We start from the raw sequence: 17,858 nt of genomic DNA, 5'->3' as shown, positions 1-17,858 counted from the left end.
GAGATGGGAAGTTGCACACTGAGAAAGATGCTGTTTCACATGACTGATACAGTTGTAACAGTAAGCAGAAACCTGAAGCAAAGCTTTGCTTTCCCCCCTAGCTGTAGGTACAGCTTTTGTTCCTAGGCTGAGTTTAAACAAACCAAGAAAGCGAGCAATGAAAAACAATTGGACTTTCAGCTTAAAATATGCCTTGCTGAATCATTTAATAAATCATTTCAATTTTAGTACCTCCATTTACCCTCATCTCCCCCATCAAAAACACTAGAGTAAGGAATTATGATCACCAGTGACCCAAGGTGACGTGATAGGGCTGCTGTGGCTTACCCAAAGTTATCAACTTTGAAACTTCATTTCTGTAAACGAACAGTTACTACTGCCTGTGTATCCACTCTGTGATGCACCTGGGAGTTTCAGGGCTCGTATGCACCTATTTAAGTTAGGGATGCTCCGTGTTTCCTGTCTCTCAGTGCAAAATCCCACCCCTCTTCTATGCGATTTTCCCAGGATACTCCAGGCTACATCTCTGTTCACTTGAAATCAGCTGCAAAACCCTCTGTGGACAATAGTGATTACTCTAAAATGTTGCACATGGAACTGAAGCAGCAATGTGTTCCTAGGCCAGGGCACAGGAACTGAGTGTAAGTCTTGATAGAGACAACTAGCTCCAAAATGATTGCATCAACAGCATAAATCACGGTAATGAAAAGCCAGCGAGGGTCCACTTAACTGGAAGGGCCAGGTTCTCCTATAAAGCTGTACTTAGCACACACGGGGGACATTTCACTCCTGAGCCTCTCCAAGCCGATTCCTGCAATGCCTGGATCTCTCTGACAACTGATTTCTTGGTTTGCTGGCTAAGGGAGAGTCGAGGGAAAGGTACCCTTGTAGGCTGCCAGAGTTGTGAATGATCTTTTATGATAGTCCCAAATGTAACCGTGGCTGGAATTAACTCAGAGGTTAAGAGCGTGATTCATGGATCTAGAAGGACAAGCCTGAGACAGCACGGGAGTTGTAGCTTAAATCTCAAGTGATCGGTATGAGCTGTTTCAAACTACTTCACAGCTAAACTGAATTTCTAGCAGCCACTTAGATTCATATTTCAGATTACAAATCACACAATAAAGACCTGAACAATTCAGGCATGTGGAAAAACTCATTCATGATGAACAAAGCAATCTAAGCTTTGCCTTCCTATATGTCATATAACTGTGCACGCAACAGCCATGCTCCTACAATGTGATCATTTTAGACTTCATTGTGGCATTAGTGGGGGACTGAAAAGAGTGAAGTGCCACTGAGTGCCAGCTTCAAGATTTTTCTGACTATTCCTTAAAATACACTTCAATTCTTTGTGGGCTCTGCATGCATATGAAGAGATCCCAGCTACTCTCCAGACAGTAGAATAAATAGGCAAGCATAGGAAGGGAAGAAAGATAAAATGCAACTCTGCATACTACAATAAAAGGTGCCTTAAAAGACGCTAACAGTGCCAAATGAGGCACAAAATGAGAGAAAGGTATCTCCTGTCACTGTCAGGCGCATACTAACTGTACCACCTGGCTGCAGAGATGAGCTTGAGGCTTAGAGACAGTTCTGTGATAATTTCACACCCAACTATGAGCACTGGTCCCAGAAAACAAGGCTAAAGCGCTCTAAAAAAAGGCGAAAAACTAATACGAGAAACAATCTGAAATAAGCTAGCTAATAATTTTATTTTTTTTTCCCTTGAAGAAGGAGATGAAAGACACTCCACTTGAAAAATGAAATAGGAGAAAATACGCTGCAGGAAAGTTGGCAATGTAATATGTAGCTGAACCATGCCTTAAATTTGTTTTAATAAAATTTGGGGTGAGAAGCCACAACTGAAATGAGAAATGCATCTTGCTAAGAACTGCACAAATACACTGAAAGCAAATGTTAGAGCATCAAATATTTTACTGTCTGTTTGTACAGACAGGACAATCGGAATGTGTTCACACCTCAGACATAGACTAGCAGTCCATCTACGAGCTCAAGTACAGGGTAGTGTGGTTGCAATTAAATAGCTTCACAGCTCACAAGTTCACAGATGTTTATAGGTTTTTACAGGATATTCTGCTCAGTGTCTGCTAACCTGGGAAACCTGCAGCCTGCTCCATCGTGCAGCGTGGATATGGCCCAAGTGAGCAAAATGTAGGACTGTTTCCACCTCACTGATGTAAATGCGAGACAGAAATGCAATTAATCTGCCTGGGGAAACGTAGGGACTCCAAGTCAGAGCTGGGAATTCAAGGTCCCCTAAGTCCCAGTCCAGGGACCGAATCACTTGACTGGCTTTCCTTTCCTTCTCATTACTGGGTGAAAAGAGTCAATGTGGTGTGGTACATCAAAATAGCACTGCTGAAAGAACACTGATTTCCAACAAGGTTTGTTATATCCACTGTGCCAAAAGAAGGGTAAGTATTTATGGCACAGATCTGTTACCTAGAACATTTACTTTTGAATCCATTAATTAAACCTGCACACCCTACAGTTTGATTTCTAAAAATTATTTCCCCCCTGCTATCAGGAATCTAAACATGACCCAATTAGTACACACTCTTTCCTTTGGTTCAAGTAGGTGGAATCGCTATTTATTTTTAAACTGAAATACTGTGACAGATCCTTACTTACAGTTCTGGACACCTGACAGTAAGGTTTCATTTTATAGCCTTAGAGCTGAGTGGATCAGAAAAAAGAAATATTAAGCAAACTGACTACCAGTTTGCCTAAATTTTTAAGGTACAGGACATTTGACAGTAGGGACTCCTTATTGTCACTGGCACTGTGAAGCAAGTGAAGAAAAGCTACGTGGCTGGAGAAGAACAAGGTAGTGTACAACGCAGCAAGGCAAAGCAGAGTGAAGTGAGAATGACAGGCACTACAGCACAGGTCCAGTGAGGCGGGAAGCCTGAATCGAACACCATGTGTCTAAGCAGAACATTCAGGCAGGAGAGAAAAACCTAGCTCTGGCCCATTCAGTAGCCCAAGCAATTGTCCACAACACTGCAAGCGAGTAGGCAAGTTGAAGTTTGGTGTTTTGGGGTCCTCATGTCTGGTTTTAGTCCATTGGTGTTTCAGAGCAATTTTGACTATTGTAAAACCAAAGTCTTGGGTTGGTGAAAGCAAAGCTCGTGTCCAGGTTCAGATCCCCATTTGTTTTGAATCACAAATCTGATGCAGTTTTTTTGCGCTGTGCATTTTCTCTTATCTCTCCTTAACAACTGCCCTTGATACTGTCAAGGAGAGACCCACCAATGTCTCCCTGGTGCACATAAAGCATGGCAGAAATCTAGGTGGGCACCCAAATCTTCCAAGGGTGTCTCTCCTTTCAAAAACACACCTGTAGGAGACTAAATAGCAACACAGGTCCTGAGGCTGGGAAAACACAACTGAGCCATGCTCTCACCCAGATACCTCTCATAAATACATTCCTACTCTTGCGTTCACCCTGCATCTCAGAAATCAAACTCCCTTTTGGACAGCATTTCAGTTTTCTGAGTTGTCCTGTCCAGAAAAAGTCCTTCTTTACATTCCTAACTCATTGGGAATTTAACACCACTCCTCATAAGGCGTGCAAAACACCTTTAAAACAAAGCCCTGGATGCAGTTACCTGGTCCTTGGGCTTCTCCACTGCCAGGACACTGGGTTCCCAGGAGGAACCTGCCTGAAAAAGCAAAACCAAGGTCGGTTTGCAGCTTGCTGGGTTCCAGCAATAGCAGAGGACATGTACACGAGCCCTTGTTGCATACTTCCAAAGCTCCTCTCATCACCATCTCCCTGTGCTGACCTCTGCCAGGGCATCGTGGCAGAACAACCTGCAAGCTCCAGGCAAGCACAGTCAAATGTATTTGAAGATGCAGAGCCTATTTTCATGTATTATAAGAAATCACTTGTCTGCAGCTGCTTCCTTCATGTTATATTTTCATTTCAGCTGGTGTCATTTGCATTTTATAGCTTCATAGTTGAATAAATTTAGTTAAAAATTTATTAACAGGCCTTGCTGCTATTTCTAGTTACCCTCCAGAAACATGTTAGGCAGCTGCAGCCAAAAAAGCCCGTACATGAATCTCAAAGCCAGATCTAATTTATAGGGTTGTTTCCATCACTACAGGAAATCAAACCCAGGCACTCAGTAACTCTAGATGCAGAGCCAGGTTTTGAACACCCAGATCTTTAGATCCAGTTTTACCTCTCCATAACGGGCTGGATGGAAACGTTGTGTTCAGGAAATGTTGGTTAGTTTGCGTTCCTCTCCTGTTACACTAATTCCCAGAGCTCTCTCCCAGGATCTCGACTCACAGTTTTGGATGCTATGCACTACACTAAATATTACAGCTTTCTCTTCCAAAACAATTAAGGTTTACGATTGCCTTGCTGATCAGGAACAGCAGGAGACACCTCTGCTGACAAAATCAACTTTTCAACCGTAATTATTCATATCTAATTACACTGCCAACTGAGGCCCAAATAAACAGGGTTCTTCTGCGGTAGGTGCTATCAAGTCAGAGGAAAGTGTGGGCCTTCTCTGTCATCCCAACCATGCAAAAACACTCATTTTCTTTCTCTCAGAGCATGCACACACAGTTCCTGCAGGAACAGAGGGAGAGGCTTTCTCTGTGACTTTAAAAAAAAGAGAGTAAGAATGATTAATAACAGCCTGAGAAGAAGCGAAAGTAAGACTAGGGATGAATCCCTATCCCACCGTACCTTACTAATGGAGTTTGGAGTCTGTGGTGTCTCATCCTTCAGCGCTGACGGGCTGTTTCCTTCCACGTCTTTTCCTGCAACAAACAAATGTGATTCAGAAACAGAGAAATTCTGTGCAAAACCGTGGCTACTCATGGCCTTAGAAGGGCTACTGCTAACAGCAAGCAAGAGAAGCTCTCATGAGCAGGAGCAGGCACACCAGGATCACAGGGAGGGACCTTGCAGACTTTGAAATAGCCTGGATGCACATGCTTGGGCTATGCAACGAGTACTGCTTAAAAGTTAGGTCTGAAAACACCATGGTAAACCAACATGATGTCCAGCATATGAAGGCTGGAAAAAAACAGAAATAAGGTTGCTTATGCATCCTTAATCAGCTCCCTTCTGTGTCTGCATTATGATGCAGTCTTTAATTACATTATCACAGTCTGTTCTTTTCTTACATACGTCATGCCTCATTCAATGCAAATAATAAATGGAATTCAGTTAATAAGCAGCTATTCAATATGTTATCCTCCTTGGTCAGTATCTGTGCCTACACAGATGCACTTGACGGCACGCTTTGTTTGACAAATAATAACCATGATCATAAAACATTACAGAAGACAGAACAGCATCTAGACATAATTAGTAAAACAAAATTAAAAAAAAACTGCAGAAGATCAATGTCTTCTGACCAAGTTATTTGTTGAAATAAGAAACATTTTCAGTTAACAAGTAGTATTCATGAACACCACGACATATTCCAATCATTGTAGAGAAACATTTCCACTACCCAGATATACTAAAATTGCAGTACCTTATACACATTATATACTAGTATGAGGTGTGTGTAGTCCTAGTCCAAGCAATAAAATGTAATGACAAATTCTCTTCTTTTTGCCAACTGTAATCATGTCCTTACAGTAGAAGAAAGCATAGAGCTTCTACTAAAAAAGCCAAAAAATAGCATCTGATGAGACTAGCTTTTTAGTGCCAAGACAGTCATTGTTATCCAATTGCAATGTAGTTTTCTTCTCAAAATTGTTAGCAATCAGAGCTTCAGAATACTGGACGCAGTAAAGAACCACAGAGACAGTGAAACATAATCCATTTGTAGCACACTGCAAACATGGGAACTGTTAAAAATGGTTTTAAACATTGTGTGGGCCAGTCTTGGAAACACCACCAAATCCAAAACCAGCAAGGGAAAATCCCGATTCTCCTGAAGTCAGCAGAAGTTGTCACAGATGTGTCAGAAGCCATAACGTCTCCTGGAGTTTTCAGAGCAGCCATTTAAGAAGCCAAGCAATATTAGACAAGTCAGCCACAGAAGCTTACTAAAAAAATAATTATCCTCACAGCCATGTTCTGAATTTCCATCATGGGACATGTGAGAGAACAAGCACGTCCCATTATAACCCGACCTGCAACTGTGCTACAGGGTTTCACTAGTAAAGAGGCAGGACAAAAACCATGCCTCTTTTACAGGCATTATCAGGCAGTTTGGTGTATCAACTCTTAAACTTAAGAAAAGGCTTTGTGGGACAAGTGTCGGCTGTGTTCGGCTTTCCACGGGGTGACTAAGGGTGATGGGGGTTTCAGATGCATTTCTCATCCTGTGGCATAGTGCTGCACTGTGCCACATGCTCACAGCCACGCTGATGCAGAAAGCAAACACTTCCAAGCCTGGGAGGAGAGGGACAGCATGTGCGTTGCTCACGGGGGGGACTGAAGCAGAGGAAGGACCTACGCAGTCACATAGGAAGGTGGTGCAACAACAGGGAACCTACATTTTAACCTAGTTTCTTAACTGTCACTCCTCCCTTTGAAACACCGAGCCCTAGATAATGCACTCAGAAACCTAATGTCCACAGGCAGGAGAAAATCCCAAGTGCCCGGATATTTGCCAGTCACCTCGTGCTACCATGACAAGTGGGATGGCCATAAGCACTGCTGTGCATGCATTAGGACTGGTATCTCTGTACTTTTTCTTTCTCTGATGGCGCTTTCCTCTCTATAGACCCCACTCTCCCCGACAGAGGCAGAAGAGGCTGGAATAAACTCACAAAGCCATGTAGCTGCTGCACTTGTTTCCCATTAAGAGCTTTTTCTGCACATGTATGGGAAAGTATCATATGGTTCAAGCAAAGTTAATGGGAATCAGCTGCTGCCTGCTCCAAGGGAACGGCATCTATTAGCATAACAGGAGTCACATCCATTCTTTATTATGTCTCATTTCTTAAAGAAAGCTTAACTCCAAGCTGGTATCCATACAAAAAGCCTGGACGTGAGAGATTTCTGCCTTCCCTCAGTAATACAGTTAAAAGGGTTTGCACCTGAAAAATGAGATTTTTGCTGTTCCTGAGGTTCTGGACTATCCTGCTCACAGAGTATTATGAAAAATGGGAACATGCAACTGTTCACTCTTACCATATCATTTACAAGGATTCCCAAGATATGTTTATGGGGCAGCATATACTGGTTTCTTACGCCAAACTCGTTAAGCCTATTGGCACTTGTGAAGGAAAGGCTATTTTTCGGAGGAGAGCTCTCTTTGCTGTCTATCTCAAGCAGACTTGCTGCAGTCGTGCAGAAGGAGAGAGCCAGCCCTTGTCTGGAAGCAAACTTCATTGAAATGATGTGCAAGTTTCTCAAAAACGCACACACATAGTTAAGTGCACAGAAAGCCCAAAAGAGAGTCCCACCTAGAGCACACGAGACATAGTCGCCTCGAGAAAATAAATAGGAAACCACATGAAAACATAAAAGAAGCTAAATATTAACTGGCTATAGAAGCTGAAGTTCTTATCTCCCTGATCAAGAAAACATAATGCCCACAACAGAAATAGAGCTGAATCTCTCCTGACTTAAAGTGCTAGCAGGGTGTGCAAAGACGGGTCCTCCACAAAGCAGCCCAAATGTTTTGCACCAAATAACAAAAAAAATTCTGGGAAGGGAATCAGTGGCGCTTATGGAAACAGCCTTCACCACATCGTGAAAAAAACTGCCAACGCTCCAGTCTTGAGGTTACAGAGTTGAATTACTGATACCTTCTTTTATCCCATTACTGTCATGCACAGGAAAAATAAATATTTAGATCCTTTCCAGAACAGTAACTATTCCTTTTGTTTGGTTTTCTGCTGGGCACCAATCCTACAGGTGCATTTGCCTTTCCCCTTTATAAAGAATGATACAGCAAGCGTGACTGATCAATGGCAACGGGAAGCAAAATTACTGGGTTATTGAGGAATTCATTATTAGCAGCATGAACTATTATTTTATAGGCTTTCTGATAAAACATCTGGATAACTACAAGAGGAAATACAGGCTCTGATGTATTGCAAAACTATCACGAATAAAACCCGTTACTGCTGTAAGTATCAGCCACATGGCCCAATGTGTACGCCAGACTGAAATTTAGTTCCATGTATCTATCACAGGAAAATTCCCATATTCATGAAAGTGCGTCTCTTAAGATGCAGATAAGCTAATCTAAATTTTTATTTAAAGACACTGTGTGATCTCGAAGCCTAGTTAAAACCAGAGATTCTCTAAAAGCTCTTTTAGCTACTCCCCCAATAAACTTCCTGCCCTCTGAAAGCAGAGAAAGATTCTCTCTCCTTATTGCTATGTGAAAGACAGACATGGGCCAGGAACATGAATTAATGTCTCTCTAGTTTGTGAACTTCCTATAAAAAGAAAATATCTTCCTCATTAGCATTTCTGTACGCAAGCAAGAGGCAAAAAGTCCAAAGTGTTATTTCAGATAGTGCCCTCTGCATTTCCCATATGTTTCCTTTAAAAAAAATCCTCTCACTGAACTGAATCTTCATAGCGTAGCTTGCCTGAGGTGTAAAGTCTGTCACTCCCTTCTCACTGAATTATTTACTTGCACACCTTCGCTGTTGGAGGGCTAATCCTAGGTGTTGGTGCTGTGAGACCTGCAGCTCCAGCCACCTCACGACCCACCAAATTCCTGGCGGGAAATCACTGGGCTTTTCTGCCCACAGCACCAGTGCCCTCATAAAGAAAATCTGCTGGGGACAGGCAGCAAAACACGGATCGCTGGAAAAGCCTCAAGAACTGAAAGTTCATGTAAAACAACAGAGAAAAATGGGGGACAGAGAAATATTGGATGCAGCTTATGGATGTAGACCTGTGGCTTATCTATGGTGGTAGCAGCATTCTTCAGTTTGTTTAAAAGGGATATTCTCTCCTTTACAAACTCTCTGGCCTATGTCCTTCCTTTGCAATACAGAGGGCTACTGCCCTCGCTGACGCCAGCGCTGGAGGTTACTCGGGAGAACTGCGCAGCAGAACAAAAGCTCCAGCGTGGCTCAAGGCACTTGTTCTGCTGAGCCCAGCAAAGGCTGTTTGGTTCAGCTGCCAGCAGGGATCAAGGAGAAACAAGGTGATGGGGGAAGCTGAGGAAGAGACAAAATCTTCCAGCTACCTCCTCCATGCTGAAACCCTCAAGTTTCCCAGGTTTCTGAAAGATTACAGCACTGAAATACCTCTGTGAGGAAGTCGGTAACTTTTTTAGCATTGAAAATCCTGGTAAGAACTGAAGAATGGGCAACCCCTAAGCTATGGCTCTCCATCTCCCCGAAGCAAGGGGAAGTGACTACAGCCTGAAAAATCAGCCCTTCAGCTCCCAAGCATAGGAGAAGTGAAACAGCTATTTACTTACCACACATTTTTATGACTTGTAGTTATGGGCAGCTGGCTGTTCAGAAGTCCCTACAGGTTTGAAATGTATGAGATTTTAGGTGTCACACTTTAAGTTGTTTTCAATTTGATTACCAAAAGCTTCTGGCAACCTCAGTGACAGTCAGGATTAATCAGCCCTGCTGAAAATAGGCTCCCCATTGCCTTGAAGCAGACACCCACAAACAGAAATACCTGCAAAATCGGAGGCCCTTGAAACCTTTGCACTTAAAGACAATTAGCTCAGGAAACACAGACCTGGTTTTGCTCTACGTCTGCAAAGCCCAGAGAGTCTGTCGCGTGTTACATCTATATGAACGCTGAAACCCTTTGACAGATGCTGTGTTCTTTCTCTAGATATCAGTGTTTTGAGAGCTCACGAAGGTGCTGTGAGGTTTGATTATTTAGCACTGACATGGCAGCTGCAAATGACAGCTCTACAAACTTGTGACAGTTCCCTGAAGCACTTGTTTATAGACTGGAACGGAAGCATTGTTTGCAGACTGCAATCAAGGAAAGACTTGAATGTTTATTGTGAGCAACAAATTCTGAAACAATAAAATGCGCTCTATTTCCTTCAAAAAGGATGCTAGGAAATTCAAAGCAAAAAAGATATAAAGAGAACACTTAAAGCCAGTCTGCCATCCACTGCAACCTGTCAAGATTCCTGGTACTTGTAGTGCTCGTAGATATTTACAGAACATTAACCAGAGAAAGTCTGCTCTTATAATATTTATCCTGGGCTTTAAATCTGAACAGGGAAACCTGCCATTAAATGTCTGCAAATGGGGCCAGTAAATCTTAAATGAGTCCAACACTTAGGGTAAAACACATCAAGTGCCTCAAAGTGGAAGCACCCGAAAACATTACTCATTTTTGAAATGTGAGGCCATGCAGTGTTCCAACAGTTATGAACCCCAACTCTGATGCCCTCCGTTCTCACTTAATGCCATGGCAATGAAAGACGATAGCATCATGACAGCAGCACTGTCTGGGATCCAGTAATACCTGTGCTGCAACAGCTTCTCTCTCTTTCACATTAACTTGTTTCTCTTTGTTTCCTAGCAGCGTGCTAAAATATCTACTTGCAGTCAAGCACCTGAGACGCGCTACTTTCTGCACTGACGCACCAGAAACCAACCTGGGCTGAGTGGGTAGATGTCATTGTCGGCCCCGAAGAACAGATTGCGTGTCAGCTTGCGAGGATCGACCTTCTGGGGGGTGGACGAGGCTGGACAGAGGGAGAACCTGCGACGAAGAAAGTTCTCCTCCTTCATGGCATGAGCTGTGGGGGTTTTCTGAAAAGGAAAGAGAGAAATAACAGTTCATTTCAAGACACAGGAAATCAAAGTTTCACACCCAGGTGACTCTGCTGCTTCAAAGCCGCCTAATCCTATGTGGTGTGCCAGATCTTTTTATAGAGTGCCAGAAGGCTATGCAGAAAAAAAAGGAAAGTTATATTAGTTTGAAGCTACAATTACTGATTTGCTGACTCTCAGTATTTGCCAACTGCAGGGAAGCAGGACACTGCTCCTTGGTGAATCCAGGCAGTGTAACACCCTCCCCTACAAGGGTCTCTCTAGGATAACAGATATTTATTGGGTCTATCCAGTGCACAGCGGCTAAAATGCACTTTTTTTTTTTTTTTTTAAGGCTTTGGAGTCTCTTTCATAAATGTAACTCCATTGGTGTCAGCAGCGTTATACCATCTCTGCAAAAATCAACATTTAATCTGAGCTGCATGGAGGAAGGCCAGCTGCATTGGCTGCAGAGAGCAGCAAGCGGAGATAATGCCAATGTCACTCCTGCCCTTATTTCCAATTACAGCACATATAAATAATTTTGGTTTCCTTTAAAATGGCATTTAGATCAGCCTTGCAGCTTGATCAATAAGATAAACCTTGCTGCTCTGTGTGGGTAAAGAACAGCATTTGTCTCTCCAAAAGCCTCCCTGCATCCCAATACAAGAGCCTGGTGGTACTGTGCTCTTTACTACCACTTGGCTAACGTGTTAGACTATCCTGGCTGGAATTAAAGGTTTCTTTTATACACATCCAACAAGCAGTTCTTTCTTACCCATTACGAACAGATATTATGACTGTCTCCTTCCTGAGTTACAAGCTTTATTCTCCCCCCAGGTGCAGCCAGAGGCAGGGCTCTTGCTAGCAGTAAGAAGCCTTAACCCAGCCTTGGGTGGGCATTACAGACCACAAGGTCTGCTGCTTCTCCAGGGGACAGTTACTGCAGTAAGAAAAACACTTTAGGATGGTACACTTTTCCTGAAAAGAGCCTGCAAGTGTTCCCATCTCTTTTAGGCTACTGGGAAAGCAAAGGGGAAAATGTTGCCCAGAGTTGCAGTGCAGTTCGGGAGGGCAGGACCAGCATGCCCGTAAGGTGACCTGCATGGCACTAGGTGGAAAATGGACTGATTAAGAGCTAGAACATCTTCCCCTGCCCTTCCTGCTCCCAGTACCACCCTGGTGCTTGCGCTGGCCCAAACACCCCAGTTTAATGGGGAACCCTCAGTGGCCTCTTGGAGCTCAGCCTTCACAGCTGAGACACTGCATGGGGAATGCCATGAATGTGTCCCAGTGTGAGGAACTCCCCTCCTGTGTTTTATGTGAGCTCTGTCCCTCCACCTGCCCTGCTAATTCCTGTAGAAGGCAGTCCCAATGCTTCAGGGTTTGCAAATTTTTTTTTAATTTATTTACACAGCAGGCTACATCAACTTTATAAACTAGCTGTGATTTACAAGGTGAGAGAGAATCTGCTCCTTCTTTACCGCAAGAGACGGCCTTGGTGCCCAAGAGCTTAATTTAAACTAAACCGGTCTGGACTCCAACAATGAGCACGGGTTACCAAAACGACTTTGAGCAGCAGGTCTTTCTGAACCCAGCTCACCATGCTGGGATGAGTGAGCCACCAGACGTGAGGGTCTGTAACATCCTAAAGGGGGCTAACGGCTGGCAGCTGGGGCTAGCCCTGAAATGTGACTCCCCCAGGCCACACAGCTGAATTTGAAGGGGATGCATGTCCCCTGCTCAGCCCGCGTCATCCACGGAGGGTGAATTAAGGTCTGTGCAGTGCTCTGAGGACACAATGTTCCCTAAAAGCCCTACATGTTACCATGTCCTCCCCTGTGAAGTGGCCGTAAGACACTACAGATTCAGCAGCAGCATTTCACCATAACCACTTCACACAACTCTCAGTGAAAGGCTTTGTATTTGAGCGTGTGATGACGTGTGATGACAGCCGGGTGAAATGAGGCAGCTGCAGCACTTTCCACTCACCGCTGCCCTGCCTCCTGTCAATTCAACGGCCCAGCAAAACCACCCTGCAAACATATGTCCCGGCTCAAAAAGTCCCCAGGTTCCCACTGAGGCCAACAGCATTTCCAAAGCAGCAGGACATTTAGCCATGTAAATAACCCTTTTTTGCATAAATACTCTTGATTACATACAGCTGGGTGGGGAGAAGATGCAAAATTAAAGCTAACTTTAAAAAAAGAAAAGAGAGAGAGGAGGAAAATGCAGCTAGTTACATGTCTGAAAGCAAAATATTTAAAAATAATCCAGGTCTAAATAGCTGGGTTTGGAATGCTAACACTGAGCTATTTTCTGCCCCTGTTCCCAGAAAGGCTGTCTCAACTCTCTGCCTCTGGAACTGCTTGTAAGCGGCTTGGAGCAAACGCAGATCCGTGGGATACTCTCCCCAAAAAGCAGTGACCCAGCGAGGCCGAGCCGATCGTGCAGGAAGGCGTTTGGAAATCCCAGGTCCATCCAGTGGAAAGCAGGCTGGGGAACAAGTTACAAACGTAGAACATGCGTCCATCTGGCTCTTACGCCCTGCTCTTGGGGTGGAGACTCTTCTTGACAGGGTAACAAAAAGGCTGCATTCAGCATCATTTTGTCTCAGCGATACCGTGAACCACATCGGTGGAGAACTGCCAGCCAGCTCACACTGATGTCGGTGGCAAAAGCCCTCCAGACACCAGAGGAAGAGCAGGCTGTATACCAGGTCGGACATACCAGAACACAATTTCTTTCACCTGCTGTTATATTTACTACACAGAGATGGATGATCTAATGTTTCCCTCACCTATTAATTCATACTATTCAACCACGGGATAATTGACAGAATTATTGTGCTGATACTCTCTCGTTCCCACACTTATTTAAGCCACGGGCTTGATGGCAAGAAATCTGGATGCCTTGTTCAACTGGGAACAGCCACTGGGTGATAACAAAGGAAAAGACTTTTCTCAAGCCCGTGATTTGCTCTGGCTCTTCTCTTACATATCGTAATACAAACTTGTGGCAGCAGCTCATCTCTTTTTGACCACAAAGATCAATTTGAGTAAGTTCCTCTTGACTGGGTCCTTTTTGGCAGAAGACCTCCAGTGACCGAAGCTCCCTGAGAAGCAGCAGCAGTGATGTGTCTGTCTGTCAGCCACACACACGCAATCAAGGTCACCAACGTCCCAGCCTGTTTTTCAAAGATCATCTAACATTGCATTGCTCAAACTCACAGACACAGATCCTTCCTACATTTGACCCTCATCCAGACAGGCTCTTATGCCATCCACGTTTTCATGGGCTTCACTCCAGCTAGAAGCTCACAGCAGCAGAGCCTCTCGTTCAGTGCGCTATATGATGTGTGTGCAGTTCAACTCACTTTTCCTTTATTTTGGGTAAAAGAGAAGAATTGTTGGCCTGCAGTTCATTCCCTGAGATTGCACCATCTTAGATTACCATGACATTTTTTCAGAGAAAGGCTGAGACGGACAGACTCAGCCTACAAGATTTTACCTCATTATGCAGTGCAAAGTGCAGCACAAAATCATAGAAAAGGTCTTTTTTTGTATTCTGGGTATTTTTTTATACATCAGACACTTTTTTCCTTGGTGGGAGAAAATATAGTTCACCCTATTAAGATTCTATATTATATTTGGCTTGGTTTCCAAAAGATATCTCTCTGTGCGTCTGCATCTGTATCTCTCTTGTTTTATCCTCTCTCCCTCCCAATGCCTTTTGTACCATTGGCAAAAGTCAAGGAAATCCAACAGGCATTAGAAAACTTGAAAAGATTAACTTCTTAAAAGTTACGTGAAAATCAATGGCTAAAGAAAGGAGGGAAACTGTATCGTTGTCCTCTGAAAGAAGGGCAGTACTATGAACCCAGCTATTACGAAAATCAGTGAATCCAACATAAGCCACAAATGCACAAGAAAATGAGGCTTCATTAGCTCACTCACTCAAGAGAGCTACTTGGTATATCTGTCCATAAGGGGCTGTCTGCCCAAGCTGGCTTCAAAGTACATAAAGTTTGTGAGAGTTGTAGGGGATGCTGAACAGTAGATGCCAGGGGCAATTTTCCAAAGGGATGTAAAAGGAAGGTGGGAGGTATGTGCAGTGTTTTTCATAACACGGCTCTTTAGACACCTAAATAATCCAGCCTCTGCCCAGAATCACCTGTGTGAGACAGGAGGGTGTGAAGGGTTCCAAGAATATAGCCTTGTACTTAATCTACTTTTATACTATTAATCCATGATTATCTAGAAAACATACAAAAATTCACTGGTGATGAAGTATCTGATAAGAAATAAGCAACCATAGAAGATACACTTCTAGACATGAGTGCTTTTGAGCCTCAAATCTTGCATGGCTGATTTGAGGACAACATTGTTGTTCTGAAACCCAAATCTACTTCTAAATCAGTGTTTTGGAGGTTGCTTCAGGATATGGCAGATGCTTCACGGAAACCAGTTCTGCGGGGGCTCGGGGAATAGAGAGAAGGTAAAAATCAAAATTGGGCCAGAATTGCAGAAGGCCAAAAATTGCCATTATGTTACCAAACCTCTTACATAACACAAGGCAACAAATTTCACCCACTGCTCCTGCGTACCCTCCAAATCCGGCAGTTGAGATGGAGAATTGTCTAAGAAAGACATCACGTCTTGATTTGACAATGTCAACTAATTCAGAATCCATAAGCTCTCTTAGGAAGCTAACCTCATTGCAAAAAATCTTCACTCTAGCTCTTCCATGAATTTATCTGGTTGTTAGTCTTGGTAGATTAAAGCATCCTGAAGTTTGCAGCTCAGGTAATTTCTGGCCTTCTATTCTGTGCTCTTGATCATAAAAATGAAGGAAAGGTAATACAGAGAGTATTGACAGAGCCACTAAACACAGTATTTTTCAGAATTGCCCCTTTTGCGTTGACAGCTCTCTAAGCAGTAATGGGCTGTTCACCGGAGCTTAAATAGGAATAAATAATTCAGCAGCAAGAAATAAACTTCCTGCTAACCCTGTCCTTGTGATCACTTTATCTTTTAAAAATGAAAACCATAGCAGATGAAAAGTCTGCGTCAAACCCCCACAAAACACAAGGACAATGAAAGTGGTGAACTTAACAGGGTGCAATTGCCTAATGGGACTTTCACTCCCAGGTGGCTTCAGGAACAGCCAACGAAAGAGCAATGGGGCAAGAATAAAAATTATTTTATCAGCAAGCCTTGTGGCTGCCATTAAAGCAAATGGGAACTGCCAGTGCTCTCCTCTTCTGGCACCAGACCCATTTGGGGTGAAGGCAGCGACTAATACATTTACAGATGATCAGCATTGGTGCAGAGATGCCTTTCACATGGCTGCTCTGCATTTTGAGCCTTTTGTGCTTGCTGGGAAGATAGTGGCAGCTTTCAGCATCGGGCCCGAGGCTTTTGGGGATGGAATTTTCCTGGCTCCATCTTCAAATTTTCTAAGTTCCTGATATATAATTACCACACAGCTAAACACTGTGCAGACATTATGCTGCCCCTACCCTCTGCAAACTGGTGGGTAGGTTGGTTTGCTTACTCTCATTTCCAGCATTTTAAAATGGATTGGAAATATGCACATCTCTATAAATAGTTAATTAGGGGTTTTGCATAGTCAAGAAGGCTGTGCTAGTTAGGAGGGGCTCTTAATTTATTCAAGGCTTGTTTCAAACAACCTTTTCTTTTTCTGGTCACTAAATATTTCCCAGAAATCAAATTAAACTATATTTTGTATTCACAGCAGCCATTCACTCCAGAATCCGCATCAATAAGGAAAATTAAATCTAAAGGTACTGACATTTCCTGATTCACTTAACCCTGAGGAGGTAAAAATTTCATGAATGAAAAGAGAAGGCAAATTGTTAGCAGATACATTTCTAGCGATTACAGTATTCACCAGGAAAAACAGCAGCACAGATCCTCAACAAGGGTAAATTATTAGTTCACTGGTGCACTGGTGATTTACAACAGCTGAAGAACTACAATCAATTCAGAAAGTCTGTGAAATCTGTTTCTGGAAGCTATTCCTAAAATACCTATTTATAAGATAGGTAATTGGACACCCAACCCGCTACTAACAGTTACATAAAACCTGATACAGTGAAAAGTCCCTGTGCAGGCAATTTTTCTCTCTACCTAATCCATGTTTTTTGGTTAGGGATATGGCAAAAGACACATATTACAGCTGACACTGAATGTTTTGGCCCGTCATGCTGTTAGCTGGAACCTGAAGCAATGAAGCTTCACAATAAGTGTCAGCTATTCCCCAGAATTATTGGGGTCAGCTGTCTCTCTCTGGTGCTGGCAAGGGGACCTTTCCTCACCAGTGGTGGTCTCCAGTATGTTCCTCCTAGACCAGGTCCTGCTCTACTGGATCCCAAACCAGCCCCAGCAGCTTGATGGGGCTCTTTCAATCCTTCATGCGCTCCAGATGCATACACTGAAGTGATGGTATTGCAGGAGTGCTCTGATTTTAAGGGCTGCCATAGCCTCTGCTGCATGCCGTATCACTCAGCTTGACAATCAGCCCAGGCTAGAAAATAAAATAACGCAGGTTGCTGAAGACACTCATCTGCAACGAAGGAACCAAATTACTGAAAGCTAAAATTGCAGAGGGCTTTATTAAGATTGGAAGGAAGGATTTCTCTCAGCTTCTTCAGCAAGCTCAGGAGTGTCACTAGTTCCTCACTACAACCTAGCTCGAAGCTCACGTGCCCTGCAGAGTCCTTAAAGCTGCCTCTCGCATGCTGTTTTTGTGGAAGATGCCTACCACAGCCACCCCCAGCAATCTGCTCTTGCTCTCTCTGAGAACAGAAGCACAACCTCTTTCTACCACCTTCTGCTTCTCTGCCTGGCTTTTCCTGCACTGGGCAGTGAAAATTATGTAGTAATCGGGAGACAAAACTATTTCCTCCCTTAATTCTCTGTAAGATGTCTTGATTAATGTTTCCTTTGTATACAGCAGAACATTTGCAGCTTTAGGCACGCTAGCAGCACTTACACGCATAATCTTCTCACAACTAATCTCTCTCCAAGGTGAGCCTTATGTACAAAGACCACAAGCAGAATAACTACAGGCAAAACCAGGCACTGAATGCCTACACTGAGAAAAAAACATCCCTG

The 17,858-nt window shown here is 43.5% G+C and overlaps 1 protein-coding gene across 8 annotated transcripts in view; it reads right to left on the bottom strand.

Moving 5' to 3' along the window:
* OSBPL5 (oxysterol binding protein like 5) overlaps nucleotides 1–17,858 on the bottom strand; it is a 182,328-nt gene that overhangs the window by 51,921 nt on the left and 112,549 nt on the right. For 7 of the 8 annotated variants that reach the window (XM_087745732.1, XM_087745730.1, XM_087745733.1 and 4 more), the window contains 3 exons: nucleotides 10,563–10,719; nucleotides 4,733–4,806; nucleotides 3,636–3,689 (listed from right to left, as the gene is read on the bottom strand). In XM_087745732.1, coding sequence (XP_087601858.1) covers nucleotides 3,636–3,689; nucleotides 4,733–4,806; nucleotides 10,563–10,719 — 285 coding nt within the window. The remainder of the gene's footprint in view (nucleotides 1–3,635; nucleotides 3,690–4,732; nucleotides 4,807–10,562; nucleotides 10,720–17,858) is intronic. The other variant, XM_087745731.1, reaches the window with a different exon arrangement.

This window comes from Nipponia nippon, unplaced genomic scaffold (assembly GCF_047370975.1).
Source record: "Nipponia nippon isolate SJK-2023a ecotype South Korea unplaced genomic scaffold, ASM4737097v1 scaffold_10, whole genome shotgun sequence".
Classification (NCBI taxonomy): domain Eukaryota; kingdom Metazoa; phylum Chordata; class Aves; order Pelecaniformes; family Threskiornithidae; genus Nipponia; species Nipponia nippon.
Note: the sequence above shows the minus strand (reverse complement) of the source record. Positions and strands in the feature narration are given on the sequence as shown.